Here is a 17,388-nt window from a genome sequence, read left to right as displayed (position 1 = left end):
CCCAGAGGCAGGGCAGGAGGGAGAGGAAGGGAACAGTGGGGCCAGCTGGAACACAGGGTACAGAGAGGAGCCAGGGAACCTGAGGGATCAAATGCATGGAGTGATGAGGACAGCCATATTCTTAGGAAAGGAGACTGGCTAAAGGTGGCCATTGGGCCCTAAGGACTGGCTTCCTTGGAAGACTGGAGCGGGGAAGGGGATGTGGCTCAGGTCTTCTCAAGTTCATCCTCTTCCCTAAGCTTCTTTGATTCCTGAACCCTAGAACGTGGCAGTTCCTTTTTTGCCTCGTGCAACATTACAGCATGGGCCAAAGCAAAGTGCCCACTTTCCAGATGGGAATATTGAGCCACTGGGGAGCCAAGTGTCTCACTCCACCGGACACTGGGTGTATAGGCCAGAGGGCACATGCCCTCTGCTGCCACAGGCAGATGGTGCCCCCAGCTTGGGGAATCCGACAGTTGTGCTGCAAAGTACATGTACAGATTGCCCTGCACCCCTTCCTCCTCACAAGGTTACAGAGTAGTTAAATAAGAGTGATGCCATCAATGGCAACCAAAGGGCCAATGACAGAGGCGAGTACCCCTAGTGGTAATGAACCACAGGGCCATGATCTCCTCCCCAGTGCAGTGCTTCTGATGGCCTGTCCTTTGAGGCCTTGACCACCCTGTCTCAACCTTCAGGATCATCTTGGGCCCCTCCCCAAGGCCTCTCCAGTCATGTTCCATGTCCATGAGTGTCTCTGATGCCTTCCTCTCTGTGCCAGCCCACAGCCAGTATCCCCACCCACATGCTGGCTGCAGCACACTCAGATCACAGTGAATGTCTCTTACTGGGTCCCTCCCACTTCCACTCTTCACACCAAGGTCCCACTTCCTGAAATCTAGGTCTAATCATGCAGCTCCCTTGCTCACAACATTTAGTGGTTCCCTATTGACAGAAAACCGTCAAATACACTCCAGATCTCTTAGCTTGGCATTCAAGGCCTCCTGTGCTCAGGTCCCAACTCTTAGTCTCAACTCCCTCTGCCTCTCTGTGTTGCCCCTTATGCTCACTGTTCCATAATCACTCTAAAGCTTCAGGACTGTTTCCCCTCCCCAGAAAGCCCTCTGTGTCCTTCTCTACCTGCTAAAATCTCATCCATCTTTCCAGGCCCTGCCCAAGTGGAAGCTCTCTGGTCCCTACAGCTGGTTGTGCTATCTTCCTCCTTCTAGCACTCCCAGGATTCCCAGGATGTGAACCCCTGGAAGATATAGTTGTCTCATCTTCTCTTCCAGCCCTACACAGTGCTGGGCATATCAGAGGAAGAAGAGATGTGGAGTGATTTGATCAATATTTATTGGGTACTTACTATGTGCCCAGTCCTGGCTAGGCATCCAGGACACAATGGTGAGCAAGGCAGGTGGGTCTGCGCTATGGAGTGTAGCCAGCCCATGCTCTAGAAGGTGCTGAGGGTATCTCCATTCATCCTCCCACCCCCACCGCAGAATATCTAGGGGCTGCCTTGCTGGTTGCCTAGTGGCGTGTGTTCAGGGAATGCAGATCCAGGTGTAAAAATGGCCTATGCTGAATGATCTTCAACAGCTCAAGTAAAACTAGCACTTTGCAGCTTTGTCCTCCACCAGTCTAGGCCTGCATATCTTTAGGATGCATCAGAGGTCACTCCCATTCACCTGTTCGGGGACCACTCCCTTCTTGCAGGACTCAACCCCCTCCTGGCTGCTCTCAGGACAAGGTCACCAGGTGTTGTAGGGACTGGGAGGACAGGGGGCCCTGCTAACCCTCAGGAGTGGTCAGCTCTGGCTGTGATGGAGGAGCAGGTAGACCCCTGCTTCATTCTCTCCCCACCTGTCCTCTGACACAGGAAGGAGGGGGAGGAGAAGGAGTGGGAGAAGGAGGAAAGGTCCCAGGTTAGACATTCCATCCCTGGTTCCCATGGATTCCCAGTCTCAGCATGTAGATTGCTACCAACCAATGATGATATCCACACATTTACCAACCACACAGCGCAAGCCTGACCAATCACGACAGACACTGGCTGAAGGGCAGGAGCAGGGTCCTGGGGAGCCCCACGCAGGCGCCAGGCACTGCCTTTTTCATGACTGGATTGTGAGGAGAGCCAGGAATCCCAGGGAGGGGCCAGAGCTGCTGGGGCAGCAGGGTGGGCTACTCAGGAAGTCTGGACAGTGGTCATTTACTTACAGGAAAAAAGGTATTTTTTAATACTAAACTTAAATATTTTGACAGCTTGTATGACTGCATCAGTGCATTCCAGCCTTCCAGCCCTACTACCAACCACAGTGCCCATACAATCATATCGAATCCAACTTAAAGTCACATATTTTATTGATGTTCTTCATCGACAGTACAGGGTGATGTGTACAAATGCGACTGACGTCCCACACCTGGCAACCTCACCACCATCACCCCTCACTGGGCAATGTGCTAGGAGCAGACACCTGAAGGTCCCCCCATTGTTCCCACCCCCTATATCAAGCCTCACAGTGCTTAGCCTCCAGGAGGCTGGGGTTGGCTTGCTGGCTTCCAAGCTTGAGCTTTGAGGTCAGGAGAGAGTCAAGACCTGGATCACCCAGGAGTCCTACCCTCCCCTTCTGATCCCACTGCTTAAGTATGGCCAGAACTGGGGGTGGGACACCTCCTAATGACTGCTCCATCCAAGCAGCCTGAGCTGCCCTTCAGCCTTCTCTGCCACATCCTTCCCCTCCAGGTGATGTACCCTGCTGCCCACCAACATGGCAGAGTGGCCATTTTATTTAGAGGGTGGGAGTCTGTGCATGGGAACAGTGACAAGTACCCCTATAGCAGGGACCTCACCATCTTGTTTACCTACGAGTGCTGGTGCCTGGAAGAGACTGGGCACATAGTTGGTGCTCATTAAATATATATAAGATTCATGAATAAATGAATATGGAAAGAAGTATGAGCAGGTGCCATTACTACATCAGCCTCTAGGGGGCATGAAGGCGGGACCAAGGTGCAGTCTTCCCAGGCTCTGCTCCAGAGCTCAGGGTGTTATGGGGCAGTGGTGGGGGGTCACTGTGGCCACCACTTAGACGCTGTAGGGTGTGGGCTTCAGGCCTGATAGGTGGCAGACAGGCCTTAGGACCCTGTCAAAAGAGGGCACTTGTCTCCAACTCCCTCATATGTCCCAGGGGTCTGATCCTCTGGATCCCACAACTGAGAGCAGTTCCCCACTTCCAGTCAGATAAGCAGGTCTATATTCTAGTCTTCCCCATTCCTGAGCCTCAGCTCTCCCAATATCACCCCTCAGAGTTGAGCATAACCTTCCTGCTTTGCTCACCCCACCACTGCCCCCACCTGCCCCTGAAACTGCTCCATCTCCCTGTCTTCAAATGCCACTCCCCTCAACTAGCATTAACACCCCGGTTGTCCTGCCTCTCCCAAGACTTTCTTCTCAGTGGCTGGGTAGGGTCCTGAAAGTTTACATCATGATTTTCAGACCGCTCCATACCTGCCCCAACCTCCAGGAAAGCAAACAGCTCACAGCCATCTGCAGATCTTGTTTCTGGACCTGCGCAATCACAAAAGGACACTAGAGTCTTGGGGTGGAGAGTGATCTTCCCTTCTCTGACCCTGTGCAGAAATTCTTTCCAGGGCATGCCTTCCAGATGACTACCTAGGTCTTACTGGGAAACCTCCAGTGATGGGGCACTCACTACCTCCCCAGGTAGTCACTCAAACACTGAACGGCTTTAGCAGCTAGAATATCCATCAGAAAGAAACCCATTGCCCCTTTCATCCTCTTTCCTCAAAGATCACAGAGACTAACCTCTGTGACCCCCTCTGTTCCCCTCCCATGGGTATCCTTTCTCTATTTGTATAACAACATTCCTCTCAGCACCTCTCCCTTTCCCCTCCCTCTTCCTTCCTTATCTCTCCCTCTCCCTCCCTCCCCCCCCTCAAGTGTATACATACACACACACACACACACGTGTCGCCTTCCATAAGGCTGTGCACTCACATGCCTCTCTCATTGATCAGTATTCCCCCTTTCCTTCTTCCTTCTTCCTTGCTTTCCCAGCATCTAGCAAAGACCTGGAAGCTGGAGACCCAGGGAAAAGGCTAGAACAGCGCTAGGAAATGAAGTATCCAGTCAGGTCCTGGACTGGGCTGGGGTGGCTGGCTGGGATGGAGTGGACAGGGGACAGCAACTGGAAATCCCTGGCCATTAGTTGCTGTCTCCCAGAGAAAGGGATTTCCGACTTGTGGGGAAGGTGTTGACTACTGAGTTCTTTTCCCCTTCAACTGCCCACAGTTCCAGAGGGGATGAGGGCCCACACCCCTCTATTCCCCAGCAGTTGGTGAAGCTGACTTGGCTGCTTCTCACACTTGGTAATTTAAGCACTTTTGCCAGCCTCCAGGTCCTGGAGAGCATCATTCGGCTGCAGGAATCCACTCCCCACTCCTAACATGGGCTGAGAGGAGGCACTCTAACAGATAGTAGGGACCAGATGGGACATGATCAAGAGTGGATGAGCCAAGGAAAAGGGGAAAGAAGGGACCCCAAGTGGAAGAAGCAAAAGCAGAGACCTCCTAACAGTTGGCTGGCTACTATGGAGCCTAGGAATGCCTGGGTGGCCATTTTTTCTTCTTGTCATGATCCATCAGCCAAAGCTGTTTTCTGTATGTCAGAAATAAAGGGTGCACACTAGGACCTTACCAGCCAGAGGTTATAGTGGGTCAGTGGTGGAAACAAAGGACCATGGTCTTATGTTCACAAGGAGTCAAGACACGCACACAGAAAAATGACAGGAGTGTCTGCTACTTGTCCCACTGCTTGGAGCTCTCACCTCCAACATTGAACATGGGCACCAGCAGGCCCAGCAGCCACCTCTTCCCGAAGACCTCCTGTAAATTTTTACGCCAGGGCCGAGCCCTCACTGCTACCCCCTTGCGCAGCTGGTGGCGCGTCTGCCCCCGGAGGATCAACAGCAACTGATGGCAGCAGAAGCCTGCACAGGCCAGGCCGATGGCAAACCAGAGGTAGAGCATCAGGATGACGAACATTTCAGAACCGAGGACAGCTCCTGCAGGGGGGCGGGGAAATACGAGAATCGCTTTATACCCAAGCCACGTACAGAACCGCCATCCAGGCAGGCACTTTCTGCTAGGGAGGGAGGGAGATTCATGAGACTGAAGCTGTATTTTGTAGCAATCTCAATGCCGCAGTGAGAGAGAGCAAGGATGAACTAAAGTTGCCCTAACTTTTTCTCAGTGCTCATGGCTCCTGAGGCAGAAGGGAAGGACTGGGGGTGTAGAGAAGGGAAGGAAGCTTTGCCGGGCAGTGGCTAGACACTAACATTTCCACAGAGTCAGAAATGCCTGTCTCTGCCTTTTCTTTCTGATCTGGGATCAGGCAGGGTGAGGGATTTTTATGAGGAGGGAAGAGGGTAGAGCTGAGGAACCTACACAGGGATCCAGTGCCTGGGCAGCCGTCTAGACTGCAACAATTTCTCCCTGGGGAGCTGGGAGCACCGGCTGGACCTCTGGAAAGTGACAGCATGATTGAGAATAGGGCCTTGTCATCAAGAAAAGTCACGAGCTGCAAGGGCAGCACAGAACATTGACTTAGAGAATAATTCAGTCATTAATGTGAACAAGAGGACAGTGTGGCCACCAGAACATTTGGCGAGAGCTGTACTGTCAGAGCTCGTTAAGGCTGAAAGAGGCCCCCAAGGTCATCAGCCCAGCCCCCTGCCTTGAGTAGGAAACCCTGTCCCCAAAACACCTCTAAACAAGCAGTCTCTATTATAAACATCCACTGAGTAAGAGATCCCACACTCTTCTTCAGAGGTAGGGTGGTCAGTCCACACTGAGTTTGAGTCTTCCAGCTCTGTGGTCTTACACAAGTTTCTTAACCTCTCTGAGTTGCAGGTTGCTCATCTGTAAAATGGGTATAATAATGATGATGGTTCCATAGGGTTGTATGATTCAGGGAAATTGTGTGCACAACATTCTGGTTCACATTTGTACAGCGCTCCTGCTGAGGGTCATTCAAAAATGAGGAGACTATATCCAAAATAGGCTCAAGTTTAACTCCTAAGACCAACAAGCTTTCTCCTTTTCCTTCCCAAGGCTTGGAGACCTGGCTGGGCTGCAACTTTGGCAGCCATGACAGATACCCCTACCTTGACCTGCTAGCAGTTAGAGCAGTATACCCAGGAGAGAACTCAAAAGCCCTCATCAGCCCCTTTCTCCCTGCAGGGCAAGCCCACCACCACCTCCTCCAGTGAGACAAAGGTATCTGCTCCAGCAACCCCATCTTACAACCTATTCAACCTCTGCAAGTCTCAACTATATCCTTCCTCCTCCTGCTTCTCCCAGCCGTAGCCGGCCTCTTCTCTGGTCTCCCCAGGCCCCAATTTCCAGACTCCTGAGGTTTGGGCTTTTAAAATTTGTCCAGTCTGAGCACTGGTGAGTGCTGGTGGACTCAGCAACCAGGAGGATATGAACTTGGTTCAGGTTTGCATTAGCAACAGCTTCTTGCCCTCATTCCTAGGAGTTTTGATAGCAGATTGTCTTTGCAAAGTCCAGCTGCCCAGGGGGTGGAATAAGTCCAGCTGCCTAGGGGGTGGAAGGCTCACTCTAATTGGCATTTTGAGCAGGCCCTCCTCTGGCATGCAGGCAGCAGCAGGACAGGGCTTGCATTGGGCTGTACCATCCCTCTGACCCACTTCTCCTTGTCAGCACAGGTTAGCCGGCACAGCTATGTACAGGATAAAGTATCCTAGGGCCATTGTGCCCTTTGGGCTGTGGGAATGCTGACAGGCAAAGGTGGCCCTCGAGCTGGGATGTGAGAACATTGGAATTGTCAAGTGCGGGCCTGTCTTGCAATTCAGCCACAGGAATAAACCTGGGCTGATGGAAGATGTTTTCTGCAGGCGTTTTTCTGGCATGAAATCAAGGCATACAGAAAAGACCTTATGGTCTTTTCCTGGCCCCTTGCAGCAGCTACAAAAGGCTATTCTGGGGACCTACTTTCTCTCAAAGTGTTTGAAGTTATCTAGCCTGGCTGTCTCAGCTCCTCTGAACTATTTAATAATAGTTATGCTTCTTTTAGGAAATCACAGTTTTTCTAAAGGACCTAAATGGCCACACCACCCAAATCTCCCCACCCTGCTTCCCACCAAGCATTTATAACCCTTTTGACAGATCATCACCTAGCATCTTTAATATATATCCAGAGACAAGATGCTCCCTCCCTCCCAAAGTAGCTCATTAGTTAAGAAGCAGCCCCAGAGAGGTGGTGTGATATAATGGGAGGAGTAGGATGTCTGGAGGCTAGCAGCCCTGAGTCCAACTCTCGGGTTGGAGTCATACTTGCTATGTGTTCTCAAAGCAGTTTAACTTTGCCAAGCCTTTGGTTCCTGAACCTTTAAAATGGATGTGTTCATACCTACCTCACAGGCTCGTCAAGAAGACTGGATAGAATGAGACCTGCACAGTGGGTAGCATATAATAGGTGCTCAACAAACATTAGTCCCTTTCCCTTCTACAGGACCTCCCAGTGGCGCCCACTGTGCCGGCATACTTACCCAAGTGCACAGGTCAGATGACATCATCCCCATTTCCCAGATGATAAACAGGCTCAGAGAAGTAACACACCAGCACTAGTTCCATGAAGCCAAAAGAAAGTTCCTAAAATCTAACTGGCCAGTTTCCTCCTCTTTGGCATCAGCTGAGGGTCTGTGAGCAGTGGCCACCAGAAGACCCCCCTACTTCTAGCTCGCTGCCCTACCTGGCACTCACACTCACAGCCCCGCCATGCTCTGCTGGCAGATCTGACTCAGGGGCAGTACCACCAGTTGGGGACAGCTCAATCTATTAAACAGCTTGTCCCTTCTTACTCCCTCCCGTCTACCCATTCTCCTGAGCAGATGAGAGAGGGTGTGCCTTCAACCATTTGGGTTGAAAATAGGGGGAGAAGAGATAGAAAGGGAGAAGCCAAAGAGGTTAAGGGTATGTGTCAGAAAGGAGAGAGAAGGGCTGGCACGGAGGAAAGATGAAATGGGAACATCGCAACTTAGAAGTCGTGGCCTCCTTTTCCTAGAGAGTATGGTGAAGAGGTAAAAGATAGTAGGACTCATCCTTCTGTTGGAACACACATCTGGGCGCCAAGGTAGGCACTGACTGGCTCTGTCCTCCTATCAGATCAAAGCAAAAAAATCCTCTTCCTTCTTTCCTGTCTCCCAAACCTACCACATATGGACAGGCCTCAAGCCCAGGCTTATCTCTAATCAAACCATTTCAAGATTCTCCCTTTGGAACTATCCATTTTTATCTGAAACTACGTGGAAAAGAAAGTATCATCAGGCTCTCTGGCTCCCCTCATTCCTCCACCTGCCTGTGCTCACACTCCACCTCCTAGCCCGCCCACCTACCCTCCCTCATCCTGGTTATTTTGGTCCCAGCAGCCTCCTATGCCAGTGCCAGGATCCAGAAGGCCTGAGAGCTCTGAGTTCTGGGCCCAGCCAAGCCACCAGTCCTCAAAGGCAACCCCCATTGCTGGGTTCTTCCTGGGCCTCTGTGTTCCCTCTGCCAAATGGCACAAAAGTCCTGTGCCTGCAAAGGACTAGGTTGCAGCCCCAACAAAGACTGAAGTGATGGCATCCGTCAGAATGGAGCATAGTGTTTGTGAATGTCTAGCCCAGGCACATCAAGGCCATTTTGGGTTCTCAAAGGAAGTAGCTGTGCTCTGTCTTTCTTTGTCCCTGAAAGGTCAGGGAGTGAGGAAACATGCTGTATTCCCAGGGCTGCTGTGGTTGTTTAAAGACGTGGGGGCAGGCCAGAGGCTGCAACTCAGTAATAGCAAGATCCTGGGCAAGCCATTTAATCCCATCTGAACCTCAGTTTCTTCATCTGAGAAATGGAGATAACAATATCACATATATACACACATGAGTTCATGCTCACAATTGTAACCAACTCAGAGTCAAAGGCCAGGGTAGGGATGGGTGTAAGGAAATGAGGTGGGGGGCAAATTTCAAGCTAGGTGAAGTAGTAAGAACAGCCACCAGGAGCTGGGGCTCTCTGGGCCAGGTATCAGGGTGCTTCCCTTGGGGCACACTATGTAAAGTACAGTATTCACTAGAATGCCCAACAGAGTGCCAGTATGAAGGCCCTCAAGCCGGCTCCTGCAGTTAGGAGAGCTTCCTGGAGGGTCAGATCCCACACTAGTCCTATGGCTCTGTAGTGTGAAAAGAAAATATCTTTTGGAAAAGAAACTCTCATCATGGAGCCATTAAACATGGCTGCATCTCCAATCAGGGCGCCATTGAAGAACAGCCTGGCAGGGTTAAACAGAGTGAGTGGGAGGGCAGGGCTTAGCCTCCTGCTGGGGTTGGCCTGGCACTCTGACCAACCTTACTGTGGTTGGTTGGCAAGAGCTTTAGAAGGCAAGGTCCTTGGGGGTAAGTGTGAGCAGGACTGGGGTCCAGGCAGAGGAAAGTTATAGCACAGGTGTACCTTGCAGGTGGCATGGGGAGCACCCTGCCCTACCTGGCACTAAACGGCTGTGTTGCCTTCATTGCCACAATTCTATGAGAAATGGACAATGGCAAGCAAGGAGGGGGTGATGAATAAAGATGGGGTTGAGGAGGAAGTTTGCCAGATAAAATACAGCAGATCCAGTTATTTGAAATCCAGATAATAGTAAATATTTTTAGTATAAGTATGTCCCACACAATATTTAGGATATACTTACACTGAAAATTATGCTTGTTTATTTGAAATTATGATTTAAGTGGACATCTGTATTTTTATTTGCTAAATCTGGCAAACCTGGGGTTGGGATGGAGGGTCCCTTGTAGGGCCCAGCCTGCCTGCCAAGGCCCACTCACCGGCGAAGAACTGGCTGATGGAGGTGGGCAGGAGCGTGAGGAAGGCCAGGGGGTGGGCGAAGGAGATGGAGAGGACTGCAGAGATGTAGGCCACACCAGCCACCATGGAGTAGAGACAGGCAAGGGAGGTGTAGAGACAGAACAGGATGAAGTTGCGCATGTTCCTGCTGCCGATGCAGTTGCCCGTGAAGAAACAGTGATGGTCGTGCCTCAGGGCGACTCTGGCACACACTCGGCAGAAGTGGGTGCTAGGCGGGGGACACGAAGCCCTCCTGGCCGGGGTTCCCTGGCAGGTGTTCAGGTCGTCTGGGGAGTTCTGGATGACCAGGACATAATTGCCCAGGGCGTTGGTTGAGAGGAACAGGAAAAGTGCGCCGTGGAGCAGCGCGGGGGAGAACAGCGGGGTAGCCTCGGGGTCCTCGCGCATGCTGGGCAGGAAAAGGAAGATCTGCAGCACGAAGGTCACCAGTGAGATGCACAGGAAGTAGGCGGGGGCCACCACGTTGAGCAGCCTCAGGGCCAGCATCCTCGATCACATTCCTGAAGGACCCAGGTGAGAAGGAGATTTATTGCGGCGTCTAGGGGGCGCCCTAGGGCGCTACTCCCGCGCTCTCAAGCCCCACGAAACCCTCGCTCCGAGACTCCTGCCCCTCGGATCGCCCCTCCTCCCTTTCTTAACACGGGACCAAGCAGGAGTGAGACCCTGAGGCCGCAACCATCCCCGAGTGCCTGCTGCCTCGGTTTTTGAGTGACCTTGGCTTCCTGGTCCTTCGCAGACAACCACCAGGAGGGCGAGGTCGGGACCTCCAGTGGAGGTGTGGGCTAGGGCTCTCTTCCTTATGGCAATGGAAACAGGCCCAGGCTTGGGAATTTCTCCTTCAGACCCCCTACAAGGAGAAATCGAAGGACTCGGGGTAGGGGGCAAAGAGAAATGACCTGCTGGAAGTCTTGATTCACCTCCCCTTTCCTCGCCGCCTGCCCCCTCACCATTTGGGGCAATATTCAGGAACCTCACCGGTAACCAATTCTCTTTGGAGGTATGTGTGCCTGTGGGTCCATGATATTTGTGTGTGTGTGTGTGTGTGTGTGTGTGGTGGGGGGGTGTTCCTCATGTGTGACTGTATGTGTTACTTGTATGCACATGGGTATCTGTGTGTGTGTGTGTGTGTGTGTGTGTCTGCGCATTCACACACGCTCTCAGGCATCCGGTAGGGTTGGCTGGAGGCGGAGTGGGGAAGCGCAGCCGGAATACCTGTGTCAGCCGGTCCTGGTCACCCCATCCCTCCTACGCTGGCTGCCCTGGCTATTTCTTTGCAAAGAGCGTTTTCATTTGAGGCGACGAAATTAAAATCTCCCCTTCGCGCCCTCCTCCTGCTCTCCTGGAGCGAGAAACCCAAACAACCTCTATGGCTTCGAAACCCTTTCGATGCCGGCTCGCTTGCCCTCGGTGCAGGAGTGGAAGAGCTTGGCTAGCCTTTCCGCGGATCGACCCTAGTCGCAGATCGCAGACCCCACTGCATCTCCACCCGCCCCCGCCCCCCACAGCCGTGGTTCCTGCCCAGCTTCGGAAGCCACCAGGAAATCGGGCACTCCCGGCGCCCGAGATAACTTTTCCAGGGGCTAAGGAGTCGGCAAGCCCGAGGCGCGAGAAAAGTTCTGGGAAGGCGGCTGCACCCTGGATGGGCACGAGGCGTCCATCAGGCTGTCCCGTCCCGATCCGCGGCTGATCACCTTGGAGACCCCTTTGCAGGTGCCGGTGGCCCCGGGGACCCACGGCCACCGTGGGGAGCTGGAGGCTCTCTCTCTGCCTCCCCGGGTCAGTGCAGGGCACGCACGTGGGGGTGGTCACTGGGGATTCGGCACCGCCCCGGGCCATGCACTCCCGGGGGGTGCGGTGGCGCTGCCCACCCCAGGGAGCATTCGGCCCCGGGCTCCCGCGAAGCAAGTGTCTTCCCCACGCCAGTCGCCAGGGGGGTGCAGGAGCAGCCTCCAGATGCTCCCTGGCGCCTGGCAGGCGAAGGACAGGAGATGGGGGAGTGAGTGAGGAGCGCTTGGCGGGCGGCTGCAGCCCGGGGCCCTGCGCGGGAGAAAGACCGCGGTGAACCTCCCCAGCCGCCGGCTGGCGCGGGGAGCTGTCCTTTCAGCACTGGCGGCGGCCTCGCCCACGGTGGAGGGCGGCACAGACCGAGCCCTGGAGAGGCAGGCAACGCGGGCGGCCGCCGGCTGCTCGGCCACCGCCTCCCGGACTCTTGGGAAGCCGCCCCCCGCGCCGCCGCCGCACCGCCGCAGAGGGGTGGGGAAATGAACTCACCGAGCTCTGGTCGCCGACAAGAGGAGCCCTGGACGCCGGGTCTCGTCCAGCCCGAGGCTGCAAAGTTGTGGGCTCGGCCCCACTGGCTCGCAGCCTCCTCACGCTTCGCTTCGAGGACTGGGCAGGTAGTGAGGATGTGGGGAGGAGGGAGCGGGCAGCCGCGGTCCTCCCACTTCGGCGCCAGCGAGTGGGGGCCAGGAGGCGGCGGGGATGGCAGCTGGGCACCCCTCAGCCCCGCTACCCCTCCCTCCCCTTATGGGGGCGGCGCTCCGGCCACCCGTCTTAGCATCGTGGACTTGGCACCCACCCCCCTTGTTCCTCTAAAGAGGGCTGGGGCGACCTGTGACTTCAGCCACGGTTCTAACTGGGATATCTGGATTCAGCCCTGATGTGAATGCTCTAGCCATCATCTGCTCCTTCGATCCCCTCTGTGGCTGACAGCTTTCCCTGCTCTATCTCAGACAGAGGGAAGCCTGGGGGTTTGAGAGCTCAGCTTGCCAGGGGCAACACCCATTAAGATCAGCATCATTGTGCACAGAGGGGATTGAGAGCCCCAACTCTGGAGCCTGTCTGCCTAGGTCTGAATATCCACCATTCAGTACTATGTGATATTCAGATTCCAGTTTCATCTCTGTAGAACAGAGATGTAAGGGTTATATGACAATATATATAAAGTCCTTAAATAAGGCCTGCCCTTGGTAAGCACTATTTGAGTATTTGTTCATAATTATTGACACTATTTATTGGGCCCTAACTAGTACTGGTCATTGTGCTAGGCCTTTAGCATAAAAGAGTTTCCTTAATCCTCACAGCAGAAGTTCCATGGTCCCCATTGTATGGATGAGGAGGTAGAGGCACATTGAAGCCAAGTCACATGCCCAAGGTCATACAGTAGGTCAGTGACAGAGCCTGATTTAACTAATGCACCTGCTCTCAGCCTCTGCACAACCCAGCATCCCCCTGAGACCCAGGGGATAGACAGCAGAAGGGTCTATCCATATACAGAGCTTGAACCAGGAGCTTCTGCCTGGAGCCCTGCCCCCATCTCTCTGTTCCTATTTCCTTTCTCTTACAGACTCCACTATGCTGAGGTAGGTACTGAGAGACGCCAAGAGGGTGGGACACTTGACTTGGCCAGTGTGTGTCAAATGGGGGTACCGGAGTAAGTAGAGAGAGCATTAGAAAGGCTGCAGGAATATTGCTGCCACTGCCACCTCGGTTTCCTGGGCTGTCGTAGCTCACCCACCTGCTCTATTCCATTCCTCCAAGTGAAGAAAACATAATAAATGTTTCTTGCTTTCTCAACTGGTTGTTAAAACAAGAGCAATCCCTTAAAATGAGGACCATATGCTTATCAGCTCAGCCTATATTTTTGTATCATCATATACTGTTTTCTCTTTATTTTATTAGTATACATTAAAATGAAAAAGGGGCCAGGAATCCTTTTCATGTTCTGATAAGGGTCTTACATCTCAGTAAAAGAACAACTTGCCAGGCATTAGCCTCTGAGAATCTGGTAGCCTTGAGTTCCAGCAGCCACAGGGCAGACACAGGGAAGCACATATGACCTTTTCCCCTTCAGAGCTGTTTTGTATCAAGAGCATAGCTGTTTGGACCCTTTCACAAGCTCTGCCTGCCTCTCACACTGGCTTGGGAGGGAGGGAGACTGAAGTGCTTAGTTTTAGCTATATTGATTGAAGGTTTCCATTCCCTAAATACCTTGAGAGTCGGGCAGTATTTCTAATTTTATTTTGCATATGGGTGTGTTGTGGGAAGGTGTGTGTCTGAATTTGTGTGTGTATGAGGGGAGGGAAAGAGAGAGAGAGAAGCTAAAGGAATGTGGGAAGATGTCAGTGGTGGAGGGGGGGTGTAGTATTCAGCCAGGAAAGAGATGGAGATTCAGCTGTGGAAATGCAAATGGACAAGAGCAATTATTTATTTAGAAATATAGTTTCTAATGTAGTTTATAGTTTCTTTTTAGAAATATAGATTTTTTAAAAGAAATTGTTTCTTTTTCAACAGAAAAAGACATTAAATCTTCAGATGTAGAGCTAGTAGTTCCTCAGATACTCCCTTAAGGGAACTGAGTAAGAGGAAGTACAGCAAATGGCATTTTGTTTTTCTAAAATTGGTGCTTATCCCTGACAAAATCAGCAGGGAGTTCAATTTATAAATTTCACCCGGATTCTGATCCCATCAGAATTAAGCAGACAAGAACAAATACTTTATTGCCACTTTCAGCTGTGGGACCCTGAGCAAGTCACTTAACCTCTCTGGTCTCACTCATAAAATGGGATGAAGATGTTACCTTGAAGCAATGATAATCAAGTGGGATGATGTAATTAATATACGTGCCTCAGTCTCAGACGTTAGCTTCTTCCTCCTCCTGTCTCTCTTCTGGGCCCTCATCTTTTTCCATAAGAACCTCTGATCTTTCCAACTAGAATGAGAGCTCCTGGTCTATGTTGGAAATATTGTGGGGTCTTATACCACGATGATTAGGCCAGAAGTGACACTGAGTGGAAGTGTACCAACTCAGGCTAAACCATTGATACTGGTCTTTCTCTGAGAGGAAAAGTCAAGTTCCAAGGTCTTTGAAATGTCTGGTGAGGACACATTTGCATTGATCTTGCATCCTGCTGCCATTCACCCCAACTTACAGTCTCACACTTCATAAACAGCGTCAGAAAATAATTTATAAACCATGCTCTCCATTGCTCGTATCATATATTCTTATAGTTAAGCTTTGACGGTACCTGCAGGTGGTCCCAAGGGGACAGGAACGCAGGCTGGCATCTCATTGCCACCAAGCACTTTCCCAGAAAAGTGTGCCATAAATCTTGCTTGGATAAAATGAATTCCTTCCCAAATGACAATCATTCCATTTTGCCTTAAAATGTTCTGTACAAAAAGAGGAATTCTGTCCAGTAAGTGGCTTCTCTCTTGAGTGGGGAACCCACACACATGTCTGTCTGGCCCTACAACTTCCCAAGTGTTTGGGATGGAGAACATTCCAAAATACAAGGGGCCACACTTAAAGAAGTACTGGGGATTTTCCTCCATTCTCATATTCTTTATTCATATTGATCAGGGTGAAGATAGACTGGGGTCTCAAGGTTAACTGGTACCCTGAAATTGAGATTTTAATAGACATCCTCAGACAGGATGATCTTTACTGCCATAGGAAGTCATTGCCAAATGCAACCACAAAGTGCTCCCCAAGTCTCAGAAGGCTTAATAAGACGCCATCCCTGCCTGCCTGGATTTGAAAAACATGTAAGTGTAAACTTCATCTTAGCCAATCAAATACATGAAAGTTGTATTATCACTGAATTTCTATTTGGAGATGACAATTTACCCAGCCAACTACATCTTCATTGTAACAACAATAACATTCCTTTGGTGTAATAAAGTACTTTGCAGGTTACAAGGTATATCCACAAAAATAAAATTTCATTCACTCTCAGTAGCCCTGTAAGCTAGCTGGTGGCAAAGATTATTAAACCCATTTTTCTTATGAAGAAACTGAGATTCAGATACTTGCTGCATGTTAATCTGTAAGCCTTGCCTTCGTTCCACTGAAAATGTGACTAAACATGCAAAACTCTCATTGATACTTAACTTCTCTGGAACATGTCACTTTCATAAAGGAAGCAGGCATATACCATGCTCCCTCAGAATAAAAGACCTGCCTGGTCTCTGTGTAAGATGTTAATGTAAAATCACATAAAGTAAGCCTGCAGCCCATTGATCAAATGCTCTCAAGCACTCTGTTGCTTGCGGTGCTAGAGTGTGTATGTGACTGGGGGCAGTGAGGCTTATCATCCAAGCCCATATGGCAAGGTAGAAACAGCAGGTCTGAATGTCGTCACCCTCTGGGTGACAGGTAACCCCAGAGGTCTCCCTGACGATTGGTTGTGTGAGGGTGGACATCTTGGCTTGGCTTGGCAGAGCCTCCTTTGGAGTGTTCAGGCTGTAGAAAAACAAATGTGATCTTTTACCCATTCACCCTGGTTTCCCAGGACTGCTCAGGCAGTCCTGGTAGGGATGCCTTGCCTGTGGACCAGTGCACAGCTTAGCTGTGATGGTGGCAGTAAGATGAATTGGCCCTTTCATCTCAAAGCATGCAGAAGGCAGAGGGAGGGAGAAAGGAGGGTATGGGGAGGGAAAAGAGGAGGGCAGTAGAGGATAGAGGGGAGAAGAGGGAAAAGGAGAGAGGGATTGCATGCTCATCTGTCTGACACAACCTCAGTTTATGTCTTCATGATGGAGGGAGCTCTGCAGGCACAAGGGAGATCAGCTGTCTCCGCTGAGCCCTGCATTGCCAGGTGTCCAGGTTGGGAGGGAATGAGGCAAAGATTGACATCTCAATTACAGGAGGGGGGAGGTGAGACCAGGAGCATGAGGCCACTGCAGTGCCTTGGCTGTTTGTAGGACTCTTGGATACACTGCTATAGTCTCAGAGCCGCAGGCAGTCCAGACCTCACACCTCTGAACCCCTCCCCACCCCACGCGCCCATGTCCCCCACTGCTGTAGCAGAGATGGCCCAGGGCCCAGGGCCCAGGAGAGAGGCAGTACAGTGTGATGAAAAAAGCACAGCTTTCAATGTGAGGTTTCGGTGTTTGCTGACCTGGACTTAAATCCCTGTTTTCCTATTCACTTGCTGTGTGACCTTGAGCAACTGGATTCGAAAAACATGTAAGTGTAAACTTCATCTTAGCCAATCAAATACATGAAAGTTGTATTATCACTGAATTTCTATTTGGAGATGACAATTTACCTGGAGGTAAACTTCCTTAGCCTTTCTAAACCTCAAATTCCCTATCTGTCAAAAGGGGATTTGTATTTTGTCGTGAATTTTAAATGACAAAGATGCCAGCTCACTAGCACCTGCCCTTGCTACTGAAACAGTCCCCCAGCTAGGAGCTACCAAATAATCCTGCTTGCTGCATAGCACTTACTGCCTCTATGATGATCTCATTTGTAGATTTATTTACTTGTTTATTGTCTCTTTCCATCTGATAGAATATAAACCCTCAAGGGCAGGGACTTACCTATCTGCTTTATTTCTGTAACCTAAACCCAGCACAGAGTCTGGCACACAGTGGGTGCTAAACAAACATAGAACAAATAAACAGTTGGTGGAACAAAGAGGTATGATAGAAGTAGTTGGGGTGTGGAAATCTATACTTTGACTG

The 17,388-nt window shown here is 51.2% G+C and overlaps 2 protein-coding genes across 5 annotated transcripts in view; one reads left to right on the top strand and one right to left on the bottom strand.

Annotated features, from left to right (window-relative positions):
* TMEM63C (transmembrane protein 63C) overlaps positions 1-17,388 on the top strand; it is a 123,357-nt gene that overhangs the window by 12,581 nt on the left and 93,388 nt on the right. The window lies entirely within an intron of this gene.
* On the bottom strand, positions 3,955-12,720 carry ZDHHC22 (zDHHC palmitoyltransferase 22). Its single transcript, XM_017649938.3, has 3 exons — positions 12,190-12,720; positions 9,879-10,418; positions 3,955-5,066 (listed from the first exon to the last, which is right to left on the bottom strand). The coding sequence occupies exons 2-3, from the start codon at positions 10,402-10,404 to the stop codon at positions 4,801-4,803; spliced, it is 792 nt and encodes a 263-aa protein (XP_017505427.3). The 5' UTR covers positions 10,405-10,418; positions 12,190-12,720; the 3' UTR covers positions 3,955-4,800.

Source organism: Manis javanica, chromosome 8 (assembly GCF_040802235.1).
Source record: "Manis javanica isolate MJ-LG chromosome 8, MJ_LKY, whole genome shotgun sequence".
Classification (NCBI taxonomy): Eukaryota; Metazoa; Chordata; class Mammalia; order Pholidota; family Manidae; genus Manis; species Manis javanica.
The sequence above is the reverse complement of the archived record's forward strand: the minus strand, read 5'-3'. Positions and strand labels throughout refer to the sequence as shown.